Source organism: Sciurus vulgaris (assembly GCF_902686455.1).
Source record: "Sciurus vulgaris genome assembly, chromosome: 4".
NCBI classification, from domain to species: Eukaryota; Metazoa; Chordata; class Mammalia; order Rodentia; family Sciuridae; genus Sciurus; species Sciurus vulgaris.
Genome location: NC_136464.1, coordinates 68,708,920 through 68,731,257, shown reverse-complemented (window position 1 = coordinate 68,731,257; position 22,338 = coordinate 68,708,920). Strand labels below are relative to the sequence as shown.

Sequence of the window (22,338 nt, the reverse complement as noted above, 5' to 3'; positions counted from 1 at the left end):
AGAATTAAAATGGACTCTGATGAAATATGATTTCAGTGGAGAATGTAAGCTATAACTGATAATCAAAATATGAATATATTCTTGATACTTAGCTATAACAAGATATACTTTTCTGTTTAAACATCTGTTCTATCAAGTTAAATGTTTTTTTCATTTTTAAACTATCAAAAATAATTCCTTTTTGGAGACAGTTAAGGTATCAAACTTAAAATGGAAAACACAAAAATTAAAAAGCAATACAAAAACAAATATTCACACAATATTCTTAACAAAGTTTACTGAGAATTATTTCAGTTGACAGACCAAAGTATGATCTAAACAATGTACTTTAAACTGTAAGTGATTTATGATAGTGCAAGAGACATAAATGTTGAATTTTTAATTACTAACCATCTTGTTATTTATTTTATGAACAGAAAGATTATCATACAGGTGTTCTTTCAAAACACTAATATACGCATGACTCTGTAAATATCTCTGTAAATTCCACGATATTCATTAGGTTGGTAGCACAGTATTTCTGAAGAACTGTATTATGGTGATATAAAGGCAGTTCCTAGTCAAAAGACCCTTAATAGAAAAAAAGGTGTATTTTAAATTGAACACAAAAATAATATTGAGGAAAAACATCCTTCAAAATCTAAACTATTACTTTAATTAGGCAATCTGGGTGACAGATTAACTCTTTGTCACTGTTTGTAATGTAGTTTTAAGTTACCTTAATTAATTTGTAACTAATCTAAGGTAACTCTTAATAGGATCACTATTACATACTTTGATAAGCAGTGATTATGTTCTTAAGTAACAATCTTCATAGAAATCGTTTTTATTTATGTTAGGATTTTGGCTTATTCCCCTTTGCACGTTAATCAATCTCTAGGACCCTTAGGTAGACAATTTTTAAGCCCTATATCTAGATTATTATTAGGAATATTATCACAGTTTATTAGTATAAATCAATAAATATGGTTCTATTAACAGTGACTTAACTCAAACTCTTATTCTCAGATATGACACACAGGAGGAAATGTCTATGCTAAGCACCTTAAGTACTGTGTTTCCTAACTTGGTGTACTGAAAGAGCAGTCAATTTTCATTCTTTCAACATTTCCCTAGTGTAATTGAGTCGCAGTGTGTACTTTCTCCTAGTAGTGAACAATGAAAAAATATTCCAAGGAAAATCCCTTGGTATCAGATTCTAACACACAATAGCTGTATTTGTCACTTAACCAGGCTTAGCCTTAGTTATGTAGTCTGAAAATGTCCGTTTTACCTTATCATCCTAAACCTGAATCATTTTACCAGCAAAACCAAACTGTCTTTGATGGTGGTGCCGGGTCAAAGATCTGCAATACTCACATACTCAGCCATCAGATTCTTCACGTAATCATGGCCCTGGGAACCACGGTGAGTAAACGAGGTGAATTACAGTTCCTAAACTGAGATAAGCCTCAGATTATGCTTTAAAACTTGTGAACTCACAAAATGTATTACAGAGGCCATGATAATCTTATGAATGTTTTATCTGTGTATCATTCTAGCAGGGTGTATTTCCTACCCTGAATCCGAGTTTCTGCACTACTGGAACCACGCCTCCCAGAGAAACCGAGGAGACCCAAAAAGAAAAGAAAAATAAAATAAAATAAAAAATCCTCTAGGAGCAAAGAGGGATAGATCCTGGTTCAACCAAGACCAGCTTCCGAGAGGAGGTGGGGGAAGGCCCTGTTTGGGGATTTTTCTTTTCCCCCTCCAGCTATGCAGCTGCACCCAAATGAGAGGCACTAGATTAGCATCATCTGCATTTCATTCCTGTTCTTTTGCAATAGCTACTCGCCTATAATAAACAGATCTTGCGCTCGAGGGAGAATTTACTTCCCCGTCCAGTAAAAATGAAGTTCCTTATTTTTACTAACAACGCGTCTCCAAAGAACACCCACCCTCCCTAAGGAGACCAGGCACGCCTCTCCCGCCGCCCCTCCAGTAAGCCTGAGCCCCACACCCTAGAAATAGCCCCACTTTCTGGGCCCCTTTCTGCATCGGTAGCGGGGCTCCGGGGGAGAGCGGAAGAGGCCAGGGGTGCAGCGTGCAGCCCAGGGGAAGCGGGGAGGAGGGGGGTATCCAAGCTCCGACCGTGAGCGCCAGGCTGCCTCGTTTGGCCAAGGAGCTCTTGGAGACAGAAAGGTAGCTGGGAGCCCCACGCCACCCTCACTTACCCACTTTGTCCTTTCCGTACATGTGCCCGGCCACCTGATGCGACAGAGGCACGCAGCCGTTGAGGAAACGCAGCCTGCCACTCGCTGGCTGCGGGGTGCCTTCGGGGGTGGCATCGCTCACCGGTGGGGTCCGCATCTCTGGGGGGCCGGGCGACTCAAGCCGGAGGGGGGATGGCGGCTCTGTTGCCATAACGGGGAGCACAAACGGTAGCGGCGGCGAAAGCAGGAAAAAATAGGGAGGAGGGAGCGGGCACCTGAGAACCCGGGGGTCGCTCAGGCTCGGCCGCGAGGAGGCCTGGGGGTTCCCGCGGCTGGTGCCCGCTGAGGCCCGGGAAGGCGACCCATGACGCCGCGGAGGCGCGGGCGCTCCCCTGTCCAACTCTCGGCGGACCGCAGCTCCCGGCTCCCGCTCCTCCGCCGCCCGCCGCGGTCGCGGGTCCCGCCGCTGCCCAGGAGACGGAACCGAGCGGAGCAGCGGCGCCCCGCGATCCCTGGGGCCCTGGCGGCGACGGCGGCCCCACCTCCCGCGCCCCGCCCCCTCCCGCCGTCCTCCAGTCCCCTCCGCTGCCGCGCGCGCGTCAGCGTCGCCCGCACAGCCGCCGCGGCTGCGAGCTTCCGACTGCGCGACCCGCGGCCGGCGCCGCACTGAGCATGCCCAGAGGCTGCCCGACGGGACCCCAGCTGCTGGGCGGACGCTCGGCGCAGCTGGGGCTGACCGCGACCTAGAGGCAATTGGGGTCCCTCTAGTCCCCACCCCGGGGCTGGCGTCACGATCACAGAAGGAGTTTTGCCTTCGTTCATCCATCACGCGTCCCAGAGCTTCTCGGGGGCGGGCTTATAGACCCCTTGGGCTTCCAGGTGAGAAGAGCTGTCAGGTGCTGGGAGAATTATGAGGCAGAAGCAGTGCCGGGGCTGGCTTGGGAGACCACCCCTTCTGTGCAATCAACTCTCTCCAGCCTCTACCCTATACAAGAACAAGTATAAGCTGGTAGCTTGATAGAAGACGCACCTTTAAAGAACTCTTCAAGTTTAACCCCCATCCCCAGTTGCTGCCTCTAAACTGCTCTTATAAAAGAATTTTGGAAGCGACACAAATTTCAGACTGATGAAAAATAATAATCTAATTTTTTTAAGTGAACACGTTTTTTTGAAGAAATAAGTATGTCCCCTTTCCCTCCTGCCTTCATACTGAACCTCTTTTAGATAGCGCCCGCCCCAAGGTTCTGAGTGGATAACTAACTAGGTGAAAGGCAGAAGAAAGGAGTGGATGCACATCGAGACCTAAGGGAGGTTCTGGAATGAGATTGTGTCGTCGATCCCTATGTGTTTGCCGCTGGCATCTTATATGAAAACTGAACCCGGCCTTGCAGGTAAAAATTAAGCAAGAAGTGAGCACGAAAAATTTACGTAATATCTTAGGTATGGTTAAGGGAAGTATCTTACGCCTAGGCACCTGTCCCCCAGCACCAGAAACTCACACACCTGGAAGAAACGTAAAATCTGACCTGGATTTCCTATTCCCAAGGCCCCGCCCTGCAGAGTTGCGCAGACTCAGTCGCTGCCTCTCTAAATCTACCTACTCCCTGCTCCTGCAGCTGTCAAGATCCGGACTCCAGACTTCCTTAGGGCCCGGGACACAGATCCACGCATGCTCAGCATCAGCCCGGGGCGAACACAAGCACGTGCTTCCAGCCGCGGCGCCTGCGCCGTAGCAATCCCAGCCGTGCCCTTAAGACGCTTCTTGTGCTTTGACTCCGGCGGTCTTTGCTGGCCCATTTGTGGTCGGTGTCCTGCGCATACGCCTTGCGAGTGACGGCGCCATGGGTCTGACTTCCCATTCCAGCATACGAGGTGAAGTGGGGCCCGGGAGCGGGTGAAGCTGGCGGCCTGCGCACCGGTTGCAGCGCCCGCAGCTCTTGTGGTTTGTTATCGCTGTCCTGCACGCCTGCAAGTCCTGTAACCTTGAGATGCAGAAGGACGTGCGCGCTCCGCCCGGCTGCGGGCTCTGAACTGGACTGGGAAAAGGAGCGAGATCGGTGTGCATGGATGGTCACTAGGCATTAAGTAGTGCGGGGCCATGCAGTAATCTACGTAGCTCTGATACGTGTTTCCCTCAACTAGTCGAACCCTAACACATAATGATCTCGCTGCTATCTTTTCTTGTTTACCCCTAAACGCCTTTGTGTCCTTCAGTCTCTGGGCCTGGAAAAAGGAAAGATGAGGGGAAAAACAAACATGTTCTCCTTCTCAAGTTGAAATCAACATGGAGCCAGAAAGTCAATTTCCTACAATCCTGAAGCCATGCATGACTAATCACATCTTAGTTTTTGCAGATCTTTTTTTAAGGTGAAGAAATCCAATCCGAGGTCTTCTGTTTTCCCAGTTTTTTATTATGCCCCGTGCATCTGGCGTTCAGTGGCCTTAGTCCAAGAGAGAGGATTAAAAATCAAGTTCCTTAATCCTTCAGCTTTCACAGTCGTCCTTCCCTGTACTAGTACCTAGTGTTTGGAAAATACTTTGCAGAAAGTCCAATTAAAGTTAAAAGAATTATTTATAAAATTTGCCTAGTGCGAAGTTCACTTTATAACAATGTTAGTGATAGTGTATTTGTTAATAGAACACCTTCTACATGCTACATGATATTTGTAATCTCTGTCCACGTATAAAACGCAAGATTTGGCTACCTGTAAATGTAGTTGAATAAAGGTAGAGAGTTTGTCCAGAAGTTAACTAAAATTGGTACGATTGATTCATTAAGTAAACTCTGAGCATTTGTAGTTCCAGATTCTGTAATAAGCCCCTACTAACTCGAACCCTAATTTTGTATTAAATAGAGATACCCCATAAATTGGAGAGTTCCACTTCTGTTGACAAAATCTACTTGGCAGGTAGGGAAAAAAAAAAGTGACATTTATAAGTTAGTAATAATAAAAATGTGATTATTTGCAAAAATTATTTGAAAGGATAGTGGTCTTGAGGTTCCTTTAAATAGAGGCACCTTGTACATTTAAAATAGGGAGTGATATTTGTGGTTTTGATTTTTATAAAAACTTTTCTCAGGAATAAGACTGTTAGGTAAAATAAAATGCTTATGCTGCCAGTATTTTTATAGAAAGACTGTGCACATGGGCCAAAAGATTCCAAAATGTTTTTGTTTAAAATATGGGATTATTTTGTGTAAATAGGTACTGAAATCTATTTACTCTTTTCAGGGGCTGGTTTGTTGTGATATTAGGGATTGAATCCAGGGCCTTACGGGTGGTAGGCAAGTGATCTACCACTGAACTACATCCCAAGCCCTTTAGGTTTTTATTTTGAGATACGGTGTCTCCGAGTTGTCCAGGCTGGCATCAAACTTTTCATCTTCCTGTCCCAACCTCCTGACTAGCCATGCCTGCTACCAAACTCACTTTAGGTAGCATATTGTGGAATCCCTAGGATTTCTTATCACTATCTGCAGACTCATTTTTCATGCAAGCAAGACAACTATTTTGTTTTTTAATTCTTACCATAAGGGAGTTCAGAGGTGACTTTCCTGTTAGTTTGTCATTGACTAAGGGATACAGAATCATTTGGTAAAGCATATTGTTAGCTTAAACTTGAAGTATGAAACTTCCTTATGTGGAGTAACTACTTTTTATTTCAACTATAAGCATAAAGGTTGTGGGGGCCTAGAGAGAGGCCCAGAGGCTTTATAAATCTTTCGCCAGCGCTTTCTTCCTCCTGAAGTACAGTGGTAGGCAAAGTAGAAACAGAAAATGTCTTGGGAATCTACCTCTTAACATTTGAATCAATAAAAGTTTGGTTCTTACAGGAATTTGGTTGGAAGAATAAAACATCCCCACCCCCCATTAAAGTTTGCTTCTACTCTTTTTTTTTTTTTTTTTTTTGAGGTGCTGAGAATCCAGAATCTCAAGCATACCAGCCCTCTTTTGTTTTAAAACAAACCTGTTAACTTCTATAGGTTTGAAGGTCAATTTAGATCTTTTAAGAAGATGATCATACCTGTTCTCAATTAAATGAATACATAATTTTAAAGGGTTTAGAATATATATAGTACATGACAATGATAAGTTATATGTTGAATAAAAAGTAAAAGTCTTCGTATATACATGCTGAGTTTCTTATATTCAGGAAAAATAGGAAAGTTATGCGTGGATTATAAATAAGAATAAATGGGGATCAAGCCAGGACGGGAGGTAGGCAATGAGAATGAGTGATTGCAATTGAAATCTTGTCTGGTGATGGCTCTTGATAGCAATTTGGTTGATGAGACCATTCATTCCTTATAGATTTTAGCACTAAGTGCCCTTCCCTGTTTGCTTCCCTAATCTCTTAGGATTCTTCTGGATACCTGGTAGATGCAACTTTCAGAACCAACCCTGCTCCTTAATATCTCCGGAATACATTGAATCCACTCTCATCCTTAACCCCTTCACTTCTGGTGACAAGAAAAATATAATTCTTGAGGCCATTCTGTTCCCATGTCCTCCAGATGCCATTTTCTTCTGTTTACCTTAACTCTCGCCTCACTGTTACTTGTCACTTTTAAATCTTTAGCCCCTCATAATGAATTTCTTCTCTTCAGCCCAAAGTCACTCATAATTTACCTTCATCTTTAGAAAGGAAAAAACAAAAACAAAAAAACAACTGAACCAAGTATTTTAAAAGGGCGTCTTTAACTGGCCTTTCATTTAAACCACTTATACTCACACATGGCTTTACCCCCTCGTTACAAAATAGAAATTTATCTATATTCATTGCACTTCATCATCCATCCCAAACCCTAATCAATAGAATGCATATAACCCAAACTTCATGTAAATCTTTTTTCTTTGACTTTTGTATACTTAGATTTTATTGAAACTGATTCATACATTTCCCACTTCATTTAACTTCATGATATTGATTCAGTAAATTCATTGATTCATTGAAAGTAATCCTTTAAGGGATTCTTTTTTTCTGAGAAGGAATGTGTAAATCATATTGAGGATAAAGCAGTAGCTCCTAGAGGTTATAAACAAATAAATAATGAGGGTTGGGGGTGGGATTTGGGGCTAGGTAAGACAAGATTGGTCTTGGGTTGATAATTGTTGGGACTTGATGATAAATGGATTTTTTTTTTTTTTCTTGCATGTTCTCTGTGTCTGAAATATTCCATACTAAAGAGTTTTTTGTTTGTTGGGTTTTTAAGTTTTTTACCTCAGGAAGTAAATTCCACACTTTGCTACAATAGGTTAATGGACAGGCAAAGATAAGTCATTCAGGTGTAAGGGTAAGTCATTTGGCAGAGGAATGATAAAACTGTTAAGGTGCACAGATGGAATTGCAAATTCAGATTAGTCCTTTTTTTTTTTTTTTTTTTTTTTTGTTACTCGCATTGAACACCACCTGTATACCAAGCCTTGAGAATAAAACATTACCAGGCACAGCCTCCAGTTCGTGCAAAATCTCAGGAAGGAATGGGTTTCAACACAGCTCCCTTCCCCCTCTCATGATAGAAAAGGAATGTTCTGATTCTGTGGCAGTTGACAGTGGGTAGAAAAAGGCAGTTTGAAACAGAAAAGGGACTGAAGGAAAGAAGAAGGGTGAGATTTCCAAGTTAAAGCAAAATAATCCTTATGATAAAGAAAACCTAAGGAATAGGTTATAAGTAAGGATGCGGGATTTGGGACCAAGTCTATCATTTTCAACATCTCTGAATAATTTTGAGAGAAATCCAGGGGAAAATAAGAAAGGGGGAGTCAAGCAATGTTTATGTTCTTTAATGTGAGATAGTTTATTAAACAGGATTGGGTAGAATAGGGTTCAGTCTAACTACAGGAATAACTGCACCTTGAGAAATGGCTATAAAAAAGCAAAATGAAGATAGGCCAGAAGAAGGGGGAAAAAAAATGCTGAAGATTTTAGGAGACCCAGTTCTGACCTGGAGTCTGAAAGATGCCAAATGAAAGAATATTTTAAATATTAAATCTTAGTAGAGTCCCTTTTTGTCTCTGAAGTTATTTTTCCCCCCACCTCCACTTATAATGAGAATTGAACCCAAGGACATTCTACCACAGAACTACTTCCCCAACCCTTTTTATTTCTTATTTTAAGGCAGAGTCTCCCTAAATTGCCCAGACTGACTGAACTTTGAATCATCCTGCCTCCACCTCTGGAGTTGCTGGGATTATAGGCAGCAGGACTATTCTTAATAGGCATATACCTATCAGGTACTTAATGTCACTTGGGTTATGTTGTTTGTTCACTCAAGTTTTCAGTTTTTTTCTCTCCCCTAATTGTTGACTTTTAAATCTACCTTCATTTTTGTCTATCTGGCTTCCTTTTCCTTCTTTTCCCTAGAGTAGTCAGTGATATCCACAGCTTTTTGCCAGAAAAGACTGACTGATTTGGGCCACAGCAGTGAAATGATAAAATAGCAACTCTTCTGGGAACTCTTAAACATTTGTCCCCAATAAGATTAGAGAGTTAAAATTTGGAAAGAGAAAAAGTGGAAATTCTTAAGACATTATCTAGCTCCATGATTCTGAAATCCTCATTTGGAACAAACACGAAGCTGTTTGTCTAGCACACATATCGTACTGTGACATTTGCTTAGGGCCTAAGTGACCCCTGATAGGGTAGGGTCAGAGAGTACATGTTTTGATTCCCCATGGAGCAGACACTCAGTGCCCATTTATTTAAATGATGCCTGTAGTATTGATTCTTTTCTCTGCCAGCTGTTCTATCACTTATTCTACCATCACAAAATCCAGAGGAGGTAATTTTTTTAAGTCACTAAATGAATTCAGTTGGTAATATGAGAAAAGAATGTTCTAACAACTAGGGGAGATTCTTTTGACCTATGATGAGTTTGATATTGAAGTTCCTAGAGGATTTTTTAAATAACATTAAACTAATAACTAGTCAATTATAGTTCTTTGGATCTCAGGACTTTTTGCAACATGTAGGCACCATTAAAACAGATATGTCAAAAAGTACTTCCTAATTCACCTAAGAAGTAAAATGTAAGATTCACTTTTAACGAGTTGTGTTATTTTTGTCTCTTGGAATATTGACCTCTTTTAAAGTCTGTACTAAAGACAACATTCAGCAAATATTACTGAGCATATCTTATGCATAGCAATGTTTTAGTCCATTTTACAATAGATACTTTAGCTATTCAGAGTGGCTTTCCATTAGCTAAGTAGATTACTGTAGCTCCTAACAGAAAGAATGTTTTTTCAAGAAAGGGCCATAGTAAATAATGCATCAAAAAGGAAAATCACAAATCACGGTAGAAATCACAGCAAAGTTGCAGCCTTGCTTGGAAATACCACAGGATAATACCATGAAATAGCACTAAAATTCAAGAGAAGGCTACAGAAAGTGTACTTTAAAACAACATGATGAGGCCAAAGGTTTAACACTGTCAAATGACTTTTTTCAGTCATGCAGCACCTGGGAAGGATAAAATGTTAGTTAATGTTTATTTTAGGGAGTTACAGCAATGGAAGAATGGAAGTGTTGTGAAAAGGAAAAATCTAAATTACTTTGGAAAAAAAGAGTACTGGGCTGGGGGTCTAGCTCAGTAGTAGGGCACTTGCCTAGCATACAAGAGGCTCAGGGTTTGATCCCCAGCATTCCCTTTAAAAAAAAAAAAAAAATCTACTGAAGTTGAAAAGTCCATAGGACATGGAAATTAGAAAAATTTGTTACAGACAGAATTAAGTAAACTAAAAGACCAAGATAAAAAGGAATTAAGTATGAGAATGATATAATTCCTTTCCAGTTTAAAGATTTAGCTACAACTACTCTTGAGGTACTATTAGGTATGGTGAGTGATCATATTAATTAAATAGGAAATTTAACAGTAATGCAAATAAGCCGTATGGTTACTAACTCCTTATGTGTTTTTATTTGGCCTTGGAATGTGTTTTTTGTACTTAATCTCCCTAGGGCTTTATTTGATAGTCTGGGAACTTATTTCAAACACTGTGAAGATGTGACTCAGGAAGTGCTGGGAAGCAGTCCAGTGTGTTTATCCTGACCCCTGTTCAACATCGTCCTGCAGCCCACTACATGCTGGGAATAGACAACTCTCATCTGAGGCTGAGACTAACCAGATTATGCAGAACTTTCTTCTCTCCATCACTGCCTGGAGCTGGGGTAGTCATTAAGAATTTGGGTTTCTAAGGATTCCTTGGAAATCTACGCAAAGAGAATAAGTAAATGGCCTGTTAGTCAAACAAGTTTTTTATTATTATTATAATTAGAAAGGAGAATAATATCACTAAATTAAAAATGGAGTTTGTAGGAAATTCAGATAATCATCCACTTGTGGTTAATAGAAATTGAATTTATTAAACGTGAATTAGTTAAATAATTAATTATATTGATCACATTTTGTGTGAAATTCATATGTTCTGATTTTTATTTTAATGAGAAAGCACTTTGAAACTTTAAAACACAGACTTCTGAATGACTTTGAAACCTAGACTTTTGCAAGGTACATTCCTTTGAATGTTTAGCTTTAAGAGTGGTTTTGTTTTTGTGTTTTTTTGTTTGTTTTGGTTTTGTTTTTTTCTTTGGATACTGACTCAGTTTGTAATTAAATGAAGTTTTAGTAAATTAAATCATTTAAAAATCACCAAAGGACTTTTTATTTAAATGATTTGAGTCATTTTGCTAACATAATCACCTCCTTTTTTTGTTTTGTTTTGTTTAAATCTAAAATTTTATTTTTCAGGTTTTTTGTTTTCTTTTAAGCCATAGATACCTGCAGGCTCTTGTGATTTAAAAATCTATTTATGAACACTTTAAGAAAGATAAAGCCTTGTTTTTCCTTCTCTATCTTAAAGAAGGGAAAATAATCTTTGTTTCCCTCTTCTATCTTAATTTAGCTTTCATCATGCAATAGAAAATATTTAACTGCCTTAGACCTTTTTTGGGACTTTCCCCAGCCCTCACTATTACACCAGTATGTTCTGGTCACTTTGGTAACATTGAAAATCTTTGCTGCACTCCTTAGTATTAAAAAACTGGATTTCCTAAACATTTGTGAATGATTTTTAGTGTGTATTTTGGTTTTGGTAATTATTCTTCTTTTCCTTCCCTGTTTTAGTTGAATGGATTGCAGCAGTCACCATTGCTGCTGGGACAGCTGCTGTTGGTTACCTAGCTTACAAAAGATTCTGTGTTAAAGATCATAGCAATAAAGCAATGGTAAACCTTCACATCCAGAAAGACAACCCCAAGATAGTACATGCTTTTGACATGGAGGATCTGGGAGATAAAGCTGTATTCTGCCGTTGCTGGAGGTCCAAAAAGGTAAGGAAAATAAGTCATACGATGCTGTTATTAATGTAACATTTCTTTTTAATCTAGTCTATCAAACTTGTATTACCAGATATTGACACCGTTTTTCTTTTTTAATGCATCCTGTTCTTCTATTTTCCATATATTTACTGCTAACAAATGTAACTACCATGAAGTAAAATTATGCCATACCTTCAATTGAGTTCAGGTGAATTTAACCATATTCTTGGCCAAATAGGAGAAAAAAGTCTCTTTAATTTATTCTTAGGATTTCCTCCCCAAGTGGATCTTAGTTTCCTCTATCCCAGGAAATGGGAGTGTACAATTTGTGTACAAGAAACAAAAGAGGTACCTTTTTTTTTTTTTTTTAAAGCATAAAAGCTCTGAATACTAGAATAAGTTTTAGAAATTTCAAAAGAAACTTTTGAAAATACCCTATCTTATTGGCATCCTAAGCCTTCTATCAGCTCTTAACTCCTTTAGTTAAAGATGTAACAATATAGGATTCTTTAAAATCTTATTATCTTTTATGAGTTTTGTATTTCAGATTGCTTGTGGAAGTATCACCTACGATACCTTTTCAGGTTTAGATGTGACAGCTAGTGTTCCAGACAATAGAATCCTCTCCTGGGTTCATCTTTTTTTGATTTAGAATTTGTGGTGTACTCTGAGAAATACAGTGAAAACACAATATGTGCTACCACCATTAGCATTCAAATAAAACTTTTTTCATGAAAAATGGTACTGAAAGGTTCAAAAAATTAACAATAAAACCGATGTATCTGGTCTGGGGGTGTAGCTTAATATTAGAGTACTTGCCTAACATGCACAAAGCCATGGGTTTAACCACCAGCTCTGCCAAAAAAAAAAAAAAAGTATTTATTTCTGAAAATACATCATATTGGTGAGCCCTTCCCACAGTGAAGAACCCTATTAATGAATCCTATATCAAAAATGTGGAAGAAACTGTTTGCTAGGTTCTAGAAATTATATTTCACTAATCCATTTCTCCCAAACTGATCTATGTACCGTGCAGTGATACAGAGTCAGATTATGTTGTTGTGTTCAGAAATTGCTTGATGAGTATATGAAATATGAACCCAAAATTAATAGACCCACTAAAACAAATTATACCTTAAAAAGAACACTCTACATTTAGAATGGGGTTCCTAGTAAGTACTTGTGGGGTTGCTAGAAAATAATCATTTAATAATATTTCATAGTCAAAACTTGGTTTGTTTTTTAAACAAACCTTGGCTATAATAGGTGTCATTCTCTTTTTGCTCATTAAACTATGGAAAGTAATGCAACTAGATATTATAGAATTTCTGTTGGGGTTGCAATGGTTCTTTAGTTAATGATCTTAAATATAAGTTCATTTATCTCTTACTATATATACATGCATGAGAAAAGTTAAATAGTAAAACAGTAGTTTTCTTGAAAGTGTATAATAAATGCAGTACAAGTGTTCTAATAAGAAAATAGGAAGTGCTTACACCATGGACTAAAATTTTCTGGGAAAGCATAGTAATATATGATTGGGAGTTCATATACCCCTGAAAAGATAGGTAGTATATGAATAAGCTATAAGTATTAGGGACTCTTTTTCAAAATCTGCAAGAAAAGTCTCATATGAGGAAGGGTATATTGGGTGAAAACCCTAGTCTGGTTGTTGCACAAGCTCCTCCTTCCCCCAGGGAATAAATCTAAATTAAGGAGAGTCCTGAGTGACAGTGTGAGGAATTTGTCCTTCTGAGCTTGCGAGGGTGGAAGGGCCTATGGTTCTCAGTAGGGATTTCAGACATAAAGTTACAATACTTACACCAGGATGCTACCTGTATAAATGAGAATAAAATAAACAGATAATGAAACATTTTGAGGGACGTACCAGCCACATTTAGTGACTGTGTGTGGATGATTGGGAGAGCAAAACTAAAGGAACCAAGTTGAGGGATTAGAAAGATTATGCCATTAATCAGATAAAAACCCAGTTTTCCAGAACAGCAATAACAAGTTCAATTTCAGAGTGGATTTGAGGTGACACTTAATGGAAATATACAGCAGATGATCCAAAATGTGGGAGTGAAACTGAGACATCAGGGTTGGAGATAGAGATCAGCAAAACTGATGAGTCAAGTGTAAGAATGTAACTGATCCTTGATTCTGATAAAAATCAAAAGCTAAGTATGAAATCTTGGAGAATTTTTTGCATTTTGTAAAGAGGAACAAAAGTCAATTGAGGAGGTGAAATAGGCCAAAGAGGTTACAATAAATCTAAAAATATTGTGGCTTCAAAGTGAAAATGGGAAAGTTCTCAAAGATTATTAGGGAACATTAGCCTATGTAAAGACAATCAGGTAAATAAACTATTGTAGTACAACAGTTGTATTAAGTAAGTAGGCATTTGACCTTTTGGTGTCATTTTAGCAGAATGATTAAACACTGTGTCCAAGTAGGTTAATATTGAGTTACTAATAAGGAAATGCTAGAAGTCTATGTCAAAATTACAGTAAATACAAATAATAAAGGAAAGAAAAATAAGGTAACTACTTGAGGTAATACTAATAAAGCATCACTTTAAGATGAGAGTTTTCCTTTGGGTTTTCCCAGAGGCAAAAGGGTCCAATAAAGTAAATATGGATTTTCTTAAACCAAGATCTCGATTATGTCAGGAAGGATCACAAATGGACACAAGCTACCGGTTTAAATGTTTATTAGACTTTATGATTCAACAAAACACTTCAGTATTACTCTTTCTTTTTATTATTTAAAGTTCCCAGATGGTTAGAAGAGGGACTGCCATTTTCCCATGAATAAACTTCAAGAAAAAAAAATGCCAGATGTCTTTTTGCACAGGGAGATAGGGAGTCTTTGGGGGCCTTTAGTAATCCTCTTTGCATCTAGGATTTGCCAGTTATGAATTTTCACTGAATCTTGGGTACTTGTTATTCCTGCATGACTCAATTAAGGATTCACTTTGAATATCATTCAAGTTAATGAATGTTCTTATTCTTCAGACACCTTTGGAAACGCCCCATATTCCTGAGGTTCCTAAGGTTATCACATAGCAGCCAAGTGACACATTTACTTGCCAACTCACAGAAGACTTAAAATTAACACCTATGTTGAAATGGTTGTATTGAATTTATATTCATTTAACTCTCATTCAAACCCGTTGTATTTATAACAAAATCTAAGCTCCTTTTTACCAATCAAAAAATCATGAGACACAAACTTTGTTCACTTCTAATATATTCTTTAGATGCAATCCCCCATACCTAATTGAATCAGATTACTTAATGTATAGAAATTACACTTTTTAACATACCCCATACCTCCTCTGGCCCTTCCAGATTTGATATGCTCTCTGCTGTTTCAGAAACTGGCCTATTTCATAATATTTTACAAAAGGGCTGTCCATATTTTAAGTAAAAGTGAAATAAGCCTGTAGAGAAGAGATTAAAGTAACTTCAGGGGAAAGTACTACTTGAGTTAGTAGTATCTTGAAAGAGGATAGAAGAAGAGATAGTCTCACTTTCAAAAAGAAAAGTGAAAGAAGTTTAATGTAAGAGGGAAGAACGTGTACCATAGTCTTGCTAGATTTCTGTCATTCCCCAGGCCCCCACATCAAGTATGTAGAATTATTTTGTCATTTATAACTTTGGGAGTTTGAATTCTTATTTTTGTTGGTAGTGGTGGTGACAGTACACTTGTTTCTGTTTTGGTGGATGTGTATGTGTGTGAATGAGAGAGAGAAAGCCTCCTTCCTATTAATGGTTTAGTAGTGGGTTGTACTGAGTTGATTTCTTCATAGAAGCAATACTCCCAATGTTAGATTCCTTGAAAATCCAATTTTGGATTTATGGTCTTGTAAAATCTTAATTTCTCTATGTATTTTTATGTTATGTCCACTATCTTGTGTTTTATTAAACTAAGGACATAAAACAAGTAAAAATGTTATATTGTTCTCTAAGGTAGTCTCAAAGATCTCATTACTTTAACTTTCTTTCTCAACCAAAGCAATCATATTTCTCAGTTCAGATAATGGTAATGAGCCAAAATGACCCCAAGTAACTTCCTGGGAGCGTAGCATCAAAACTCCCATTAAAAGTACAAAGTTTAGCGCACATCTGTAATCCCAGTGTCTCAGGAGGCTGAGACAGGAGGATGAGAGTTCCAAGCCAGCTTTAGCAACGGTGAGGTGCTAAGCAACTCAGTGAGACCCTGTCTCTAAATAAAATACAAAAAATAGAACTGGGGATTTGGCTCAGTGGTTGAGTGCCTCTGAGTTCAATCCCTGGTATCCCCCCCAAAAAAAGTATGAAATTTAGGGCTGGGGTATAGCTTATGGTAGAGTTCTTACCTAGCATGTTCAAGGTCCTGGGTTGAGTCCCCAGCATTACAAAGAAAAAAAAAAATTGGAGAAGGAAGATAATATGTTAATTTCTTTTTTTAACTGTTTCAGATAGAAGAGATGACTCAGGGATGAGCATGTACTTCTATTTTGAATCTTCTTAAATGTAGGCACATGAGGTATAGGGGTCATTCAAAAAATAAATCTCGTTGTCTTGTGTTTTTTATAAAGACCCTGAGAGTATTGCTATTTTTCTAGGGGAAGAGCAAGGATCTCTGATGTTTTTCTCCTTACCCTTTTATTCTAACCTCTTCTTATACTCTTCCCCAGTTATAAAGATTTATAGTTTTCATATTGGGTTATTAGTAGGATATTTTCTGTACATCCAGGAAATTCAGCCAATTTGATTAACAAACTTTCTCCAGGATTTGATAATAAAGAAATGCTGGCATCTTACAACAAATTTGATAGTAAGTCAACTGAATTAAATATATCCTTTGGGTTTTTTGTTTCAGTTCTTCACTTGACAGTTTCAGAATTTTAAATTTCAGAAATTTAAATTTTGAACAAATTTCAGAATTTGTTTTCATTACATTATTATTTAATACAAAAACTTATGAAAGTATGTTTGAAAGCATATATTCATCACATTTTCTTTCTCTTGCATTGAAAAGTCAAGAAAGGCACTTCCTGAAAAACATGATTATTGTTATATAATTTGCCATTTGAATATAATGCCAAGTAACATTCATTCACTTATTGAAAAATCTGAGTTAATTTCAATAAATATATTTCATTACCATATGTGCTGTATTAAGAAATTAATAATCCTATCTTGAAATTACCCATTTTCTTTTTTTTTTTTTTTTTTTTTTTGTATGGCAAAAGTCTTTACTTTTAAGTGGTTATCAGTACACCAAATAATAACATGTAACAAGTTCTTGAGTCCTATCATCTGGCAATTTTGATAAAAATAAACTAACAACAGCCCAAACAAGTACGTTAGTATTTATTGTTCTAACCCTTAGTCAGAATGGACCACTTTAAGGCTGGCTGTGGCGTCAGACAAGTTACAAATAACTATTTCCTACTTTTTCAAAGATAAAGTCCCTGACCAAGAAAGTATAAGGGAAAAAAATATTTAATCCCTTTCTTCAAATAATTTTTTTTCCTACTAGATCTAAGGAAGAAAAAGTCTGTATTAATACATCCACCGCTTGAGCATAGGAAAACACATACTCATTAAATTTCTAAGAAGGATGGGGTAAAAAGATGAAACCTTTGGCTAAGGACTAAGGTTAAACAAAGAAGCTAGATTTGCTACTCTCTAAAAGGGACCTACTGTATCAGAGAGAAATAGAAAGTACCAATTTTAGCCCTCTATTAAAAAAAAAAAAAAAAAAGTTTGTCTTTTGATTAACTTAAAATGAGAGAGCTGCACTAAATGAATACAGTCACATGAAGGTTTGGGGCATGATTCTGATTTAGTGCAATAAATTTTGAAGTTAAGTGATAAAAAAGGTACCATTAAAAGGTATCTGTATAGGATAACATAAAGAACCAATCAAACAGATTAATAGAAAAGCAAAAGGAAGTCTAGTAGAGTAGAGGAAGGAGAATGGGAGAGGGAAGGGAGGCAGGAGGGAAAAGGGGGGATCATGAACTGTAATCGATGTTCATGCATCTATAACCAAGCGCAGTGGTGCACTGGGGATATAACTCAGTAGTAAGAGTACTTGCCTAGCATGCATGAGGCCCTGGGTTCCATCCCCAACACTGAAAAAAAAAAAAAAAAATAGTTGCTGAACAAAATTATTTTTAATACCTAGTTTACATTTCTTTTGATACTAAGGATTGAACCCAGAGGCACTATAAAACTGAGCTACATCCCAGCCCTTTTTTGCTTTATATTTTGAGTCAGGTTCTTGCTACTTTGCCCAGTCTGGCCTCAAACTTGTGATCCACGTCTCACCTTCCCAAGTAGCTGGGATTACAGGCCAGGCCCTAGTTTACATTTTAAAGATATAAAAGCCTCATATGCTGTAAACCTATTAAAGTTTATTAACAAGTAGCCAGAATTTATTACTCCTTTTTTTTTTTTTAACTGGGGGGTTTGAACCAGCTCAGTTAAAGTATCCCTTTAACTGAGCTGCATCCCCAGTTCTTTTTATTTTGAAACAAGGTGTCTTCCTAAATTGCCAAGTCTGGCCTTGAACTTTTAAATTTCCTGCCTCCACCTCCTGAGTTGCTGGGATTACAGGCATGTGCCACTGCGCCCAACCCTGTTTGCTACTTTTTAAAGAAATGTTTGTTTTTTGTTTGTTTGCTCTTAAGAACATAAAGAAACAGCCAAATTTCAGTTTTTAGGCAGAAATAGATTATTAGAAAAATGTATATTCTGACTTTAGATGTTGATTTTCTTAACATTTTATAAGATTTTCTTCTGGGCTGGTGGTGTAGCTCGTGGTAAGGCACTTGCCTAGCAAGCATAAAGCCCTGCATTTGCTCCCTAACGCCTCAGAAACAAAAAGATTTCTTTGTATATTTTGCTGCAGATTACTCTCCTGTTCTTGATTTTTCTTTGTGGAGGAAGTAATATGAGAAAATAAGTTAGTTTTAATTGTGCCATTTCAGTAAGTTATTTGAGGCTTTTTATTTAGAAATGTTTCATTTCAAATATATTTTATACTCTGTGTAGATAACACTATACTAAAATGCTTTGTGCTATTTATAAAAACTGAAGTCTTTTACAATGTAAACTTTTATTCTTACTGTAAAATTATCTGTTTATCAAACAAATGTCACTTTGAAATGCTGAACTCTGGTGTGGGATACATTTTAGTTTGATTTTTATAGCCTCTTTTCTCATCTATGCCAAGAAAAAAACTGAAATCTTAAGTTCATGTTTTTGTTACAAGGACTTATTTTTAATATGAACATATGCCACATCCTAGTGACCTAAAAAAAGAAATATATAAGCTTTTGATACATTGCATTTGCACTGCCATCTACCCCAAGATATATTTTATATCTGGAAATATAAAATATGCTCAAAGCTTGAATTTTCTATAATTTTAATGTGTTACCTCTTATAATTATGTACCAATAGTAAAATTAAAATGAGATTTCTAGAACATCAGTCAAATATTATTTTAACCTTAGAATACAGGCTTTGGGGTATCATAGTTTGAGATTATGTGCCTTCATGGTCAGGTTTCAGGTATCAGAAATTATACTTTCTTCATTTGAGCGATGAGGTGATTGTTACTTGAAGGCAAGGTGTTGTTACTTTACTCTTCTGAATAGACTTCTTCAATAACAATGTACCTTGTATTAAATCATGAAGTTCACAGATTCTAGAGTGTAGTTATGTTCAAAACATCAAGAATAGTAAATGCTAGCTCATGCTTTTATGTTAAATAGAAATAAAATGTACAAATATAGAAGGAAATAAAAAAATTTACTGATAATTGGACCCCCCTAAGTATAAAATCCTGAGGAGTCATCAAAAATGTTATTGAATTCTCATTTTTATCATTTAACAATAGAAAGGATATACTTGCAAAAAACAAATGATACCCAGCAAGAGTATTCAGATAGGAAAATATACCTAACCAGAAATATATTTGGAAATGATATAAAGAAATATAAAATAACAACAGAAATAATCTTAGGAGAATGTGCATGAGAACTGAAAATGAATACTACAAGAGAAATAAGGCAAAAAAATTCTCAAGCTTATCTGGAAGAATAAATAAGACATAATAAAGTTAGCAAAGAAGAATGATGAGGGGAAACTTGCCCTATCAAATACTGGAACTTTTTAAACACAGTTGCCCCTGAACAGTGTGATAACAAAGAACCTATAAGTAGGCACTTTTATATGATTTTATTTTGATAAAATTATGAATAATGGTATAACAATTTGAAAAGTGATATTGCCTCTAGTAATATTGAAGCAACAGGATCTTAAACAGCATTTTGCAAAATATGCTCTACATAAATCTATGTTGATGGATATTAAAGTTAAAAATAGTGCAGGCAGTTTAGAAATTTCTAGATTAATAAGTTTTTTACGAAATGACTTCTTCAAAATAAAACAACAAAATGCTGTGACTAGAGGGCTGTATGTTTTTTAAGCAGAAGGAAACTAAATCAGAATAACCTGTAGGATTCAGCTTCTTTAGAACAATCTGGGAAACACTATTAAAAATTCTTGCTTGAAGTCAGTAAATGCCTGGCTCTATTAATATTAATCATTTTGTACTACATTTTATAAAAAGCACCTGGCATACTGTCACATAAAAATACACTTGCTATTTTAAAATAATATCAGGGCCTTATTACAAATATCACATCTCTAATCTCTTTCCCCATCTATGCCTATAAGTGCTTCCTCTATTAATTATAACTTGTCAAAAATACATGCCTATTGATTAAGACACAATAAAAATGTATAACTTCAATTATTTAAAAAAATTTTAGTTTTGTCCCTTTCCTCCCTACTAGACACCAAATTGTCAGTCATTGGAAGACACAAATAAACTGTGGGCATGTCTGAGCCATCTCTAAAGCAGAGGTGTGCCCCTCAGAGAACTCTCAGTATTACTGATCTGAGACTGCTCCGTTGCCCTGGCAGATGTTGTGCTCAAAAAGAATTCTGTGATACCTCGGACTTTATTGGCTCAGACAGCCCTAGACTTCAGTGCAACTCCTCGGAGTTAGAGGTACCAGGGCCCCAACTAGCCTTGAGGTGCCAGCTACCTGAAGGAGAAAGAATTACTGCGCAAGTGATAAGTCTCGAATCAGGCCAACTTCCTCGCAGTTTTTGCTTCTTGTTTACCTTGAAGAACCCTTCCTCACAACAAATTCCTTTGGTGTGTTTCACTATAAATAAAGCATTTGCGGGCTTTTTCCCTTTGTTAGGATCAGATCCATCGGGTCTTTTCCACCCATGGAGCCCCTGCTTTCAGTATATTTCTTATTTGTGTTTATTTCACAATACTACTTTTCCAGCCTTTTATTTCCAGCCAGCCCACACCTGGGGGCTTTACTTATCCCCCACCCACACAGGTCATGGCAGACAGTCAGTCATAACTTAAACGTGAAAGAATAGAAACTGGCAATTTATTTATATTCATCGCATCTGTAGAAGTCTCTATGAACAATGGTAAAAAGGGAAATGGTGGCATAGCTGAATGAAAATGAAATCTAAGGAAATGAAAAAAACAAAAACTTGGGAAGAGATTGCTGCAAAGATGAGCAATAGAGATAACGTACAAATTAATTTTAAATAAACGAACTTAAAATCTTACTAATAATGCTAGGGTTATAGCTCACTGGTTGCCTAGCTTGCAGAGGCTCTGAGTTTGAACCGCAGCACCAAGGGAAAAGAAAAAAATCAATCCTTTCAAATAGGCAATGGACATAGTAGTTCACTGGAAACATAACTAGTAAATATACTGAAATAGCTTTGCCACGTCCATAGTCAAATATCAGTGAAATTCAACTCATGATGTATATTATCCACAAGTGATTTCTTCCTCCTACTCAATACGCATACTTTGCACGTGCTCTTTAGGAAAGCCTATTTAAAGTTGCCAAGAAAAATCTCTTAGGTCTGATGGGTGTGAATTAAACATCACTCCAGTTCTGCCAAGTACTATACTGTTTGGGGATTAGCTGTTTCACATTCTCTTTTTCTCTTCTAGTTCCCATTCTGTGATGGTTCTCACACAAAACATAACGAAGAGACTGGAGACAACGTGGGACCTCTGCTTGTCAAGAAAAAAGAAACTTAAATGGACAGTTTTGATGCTACAGACCAACTTGTCATGATGTTACCTGATTGTTTAATTAGAATGACTACCACTCTGTCTAATTCACCTCCCCTGGGTTCTAGATGTGGTATATTGCAGTCTTCAGCTTTCACATTCATGGCATTTGCCTTACTTGTTGAAACATTGTGGTGCACATTTGTTTAAACAAAAAAGGAAAACCAACCTTATGGCCTGTGGGTTATTTTGGTCTTGTAAGGATCCGTTTCTTTAAGTTTAAAATAATGGTATTAGACTATAGTTGTATCTTGGAGTTAATGTATTAAATTATTCTCAAAATCATGTATATGCAGATTGTACTTATGAGTTCAAAGAAATTTTATCGCCTTTTCATATTGCTTAGTTAACCTAGAAAGTAAGCAGGGTGTGATTAAGCTACATTAATTTCTCAGAATAGTCTAAGAAAAACCTGTTATAACCTTGGTTTTCTTCTTGACAGTGATAATAACTCTAAAATAATAGCTTCTGTGTTTTCAATCAAAATGAACTATGGATGTCACTCTACTTAATTATAAGTTGATCAGGTCAGTAATAAAGGGGCAGCAACTTCCTTTGTGTTTATCTTCATGGATATTTAATTGATCCATTAGCAGAAATTTAGATTACAGTGAGAATAGATTTAAAGTAGTCATGA

The 22,338-nt window shown here is 37.2% G+C and overlaps 2 protein-coding genes across 4 annotated transcripts in view; one reads left to right on the top strand and one right to left on the bottom strand.

Moving 5' to 3' along the window:
* Positions 1 to 2,726, bottom strand: part of IPMK (inositol polyphosphate multikinase) — a 53,570-nt gene extending 50,844 nt beyond the window's left edge. For all 3 annotated transcript variants that reach the window (XM_079138152.1, XM_079138154.1, XM_079138153.1), the window contains exon 1: positions 2,214 to 2,726. In XM_079138152.1, the coding sequence (XP_078994278.1) occupies positions 2,214 to 2,403 (190 nt within the window). In that variant the 5' untranslated portion in view covers positions 2,404 to 2,726. The remainder of the gene's footprint in view (positions 1 to 2,213) is intronic.
* Positions 2,727 to 3,814: 1,088 nt separating this feature from the next.
* CISD1 (CDGSH iron sulfur domain 1) lies at positions 3,815 to 21,990 on the top strand. The gene is made up of 3 exons (XM_079138159.1): positions 3,815 to 4,064; positions 11,320 to 11,525; positions 21,579 to 21,990. The coding sequence occupies exons 1-3, from the start codon at positions 4,034 to 4,036 to the stop codon at positions 21,666 to 21,668; spliced, it is 327 nt and encodes a 108-aa protein (XP_078994285.1). The 5' UTR covers positions 3,815 to 4,033; the 3' UTR covers positions 21,669 to 21,990.
* Positions 21,991 to 22,338: the final 348 nt, after the last annotated feature.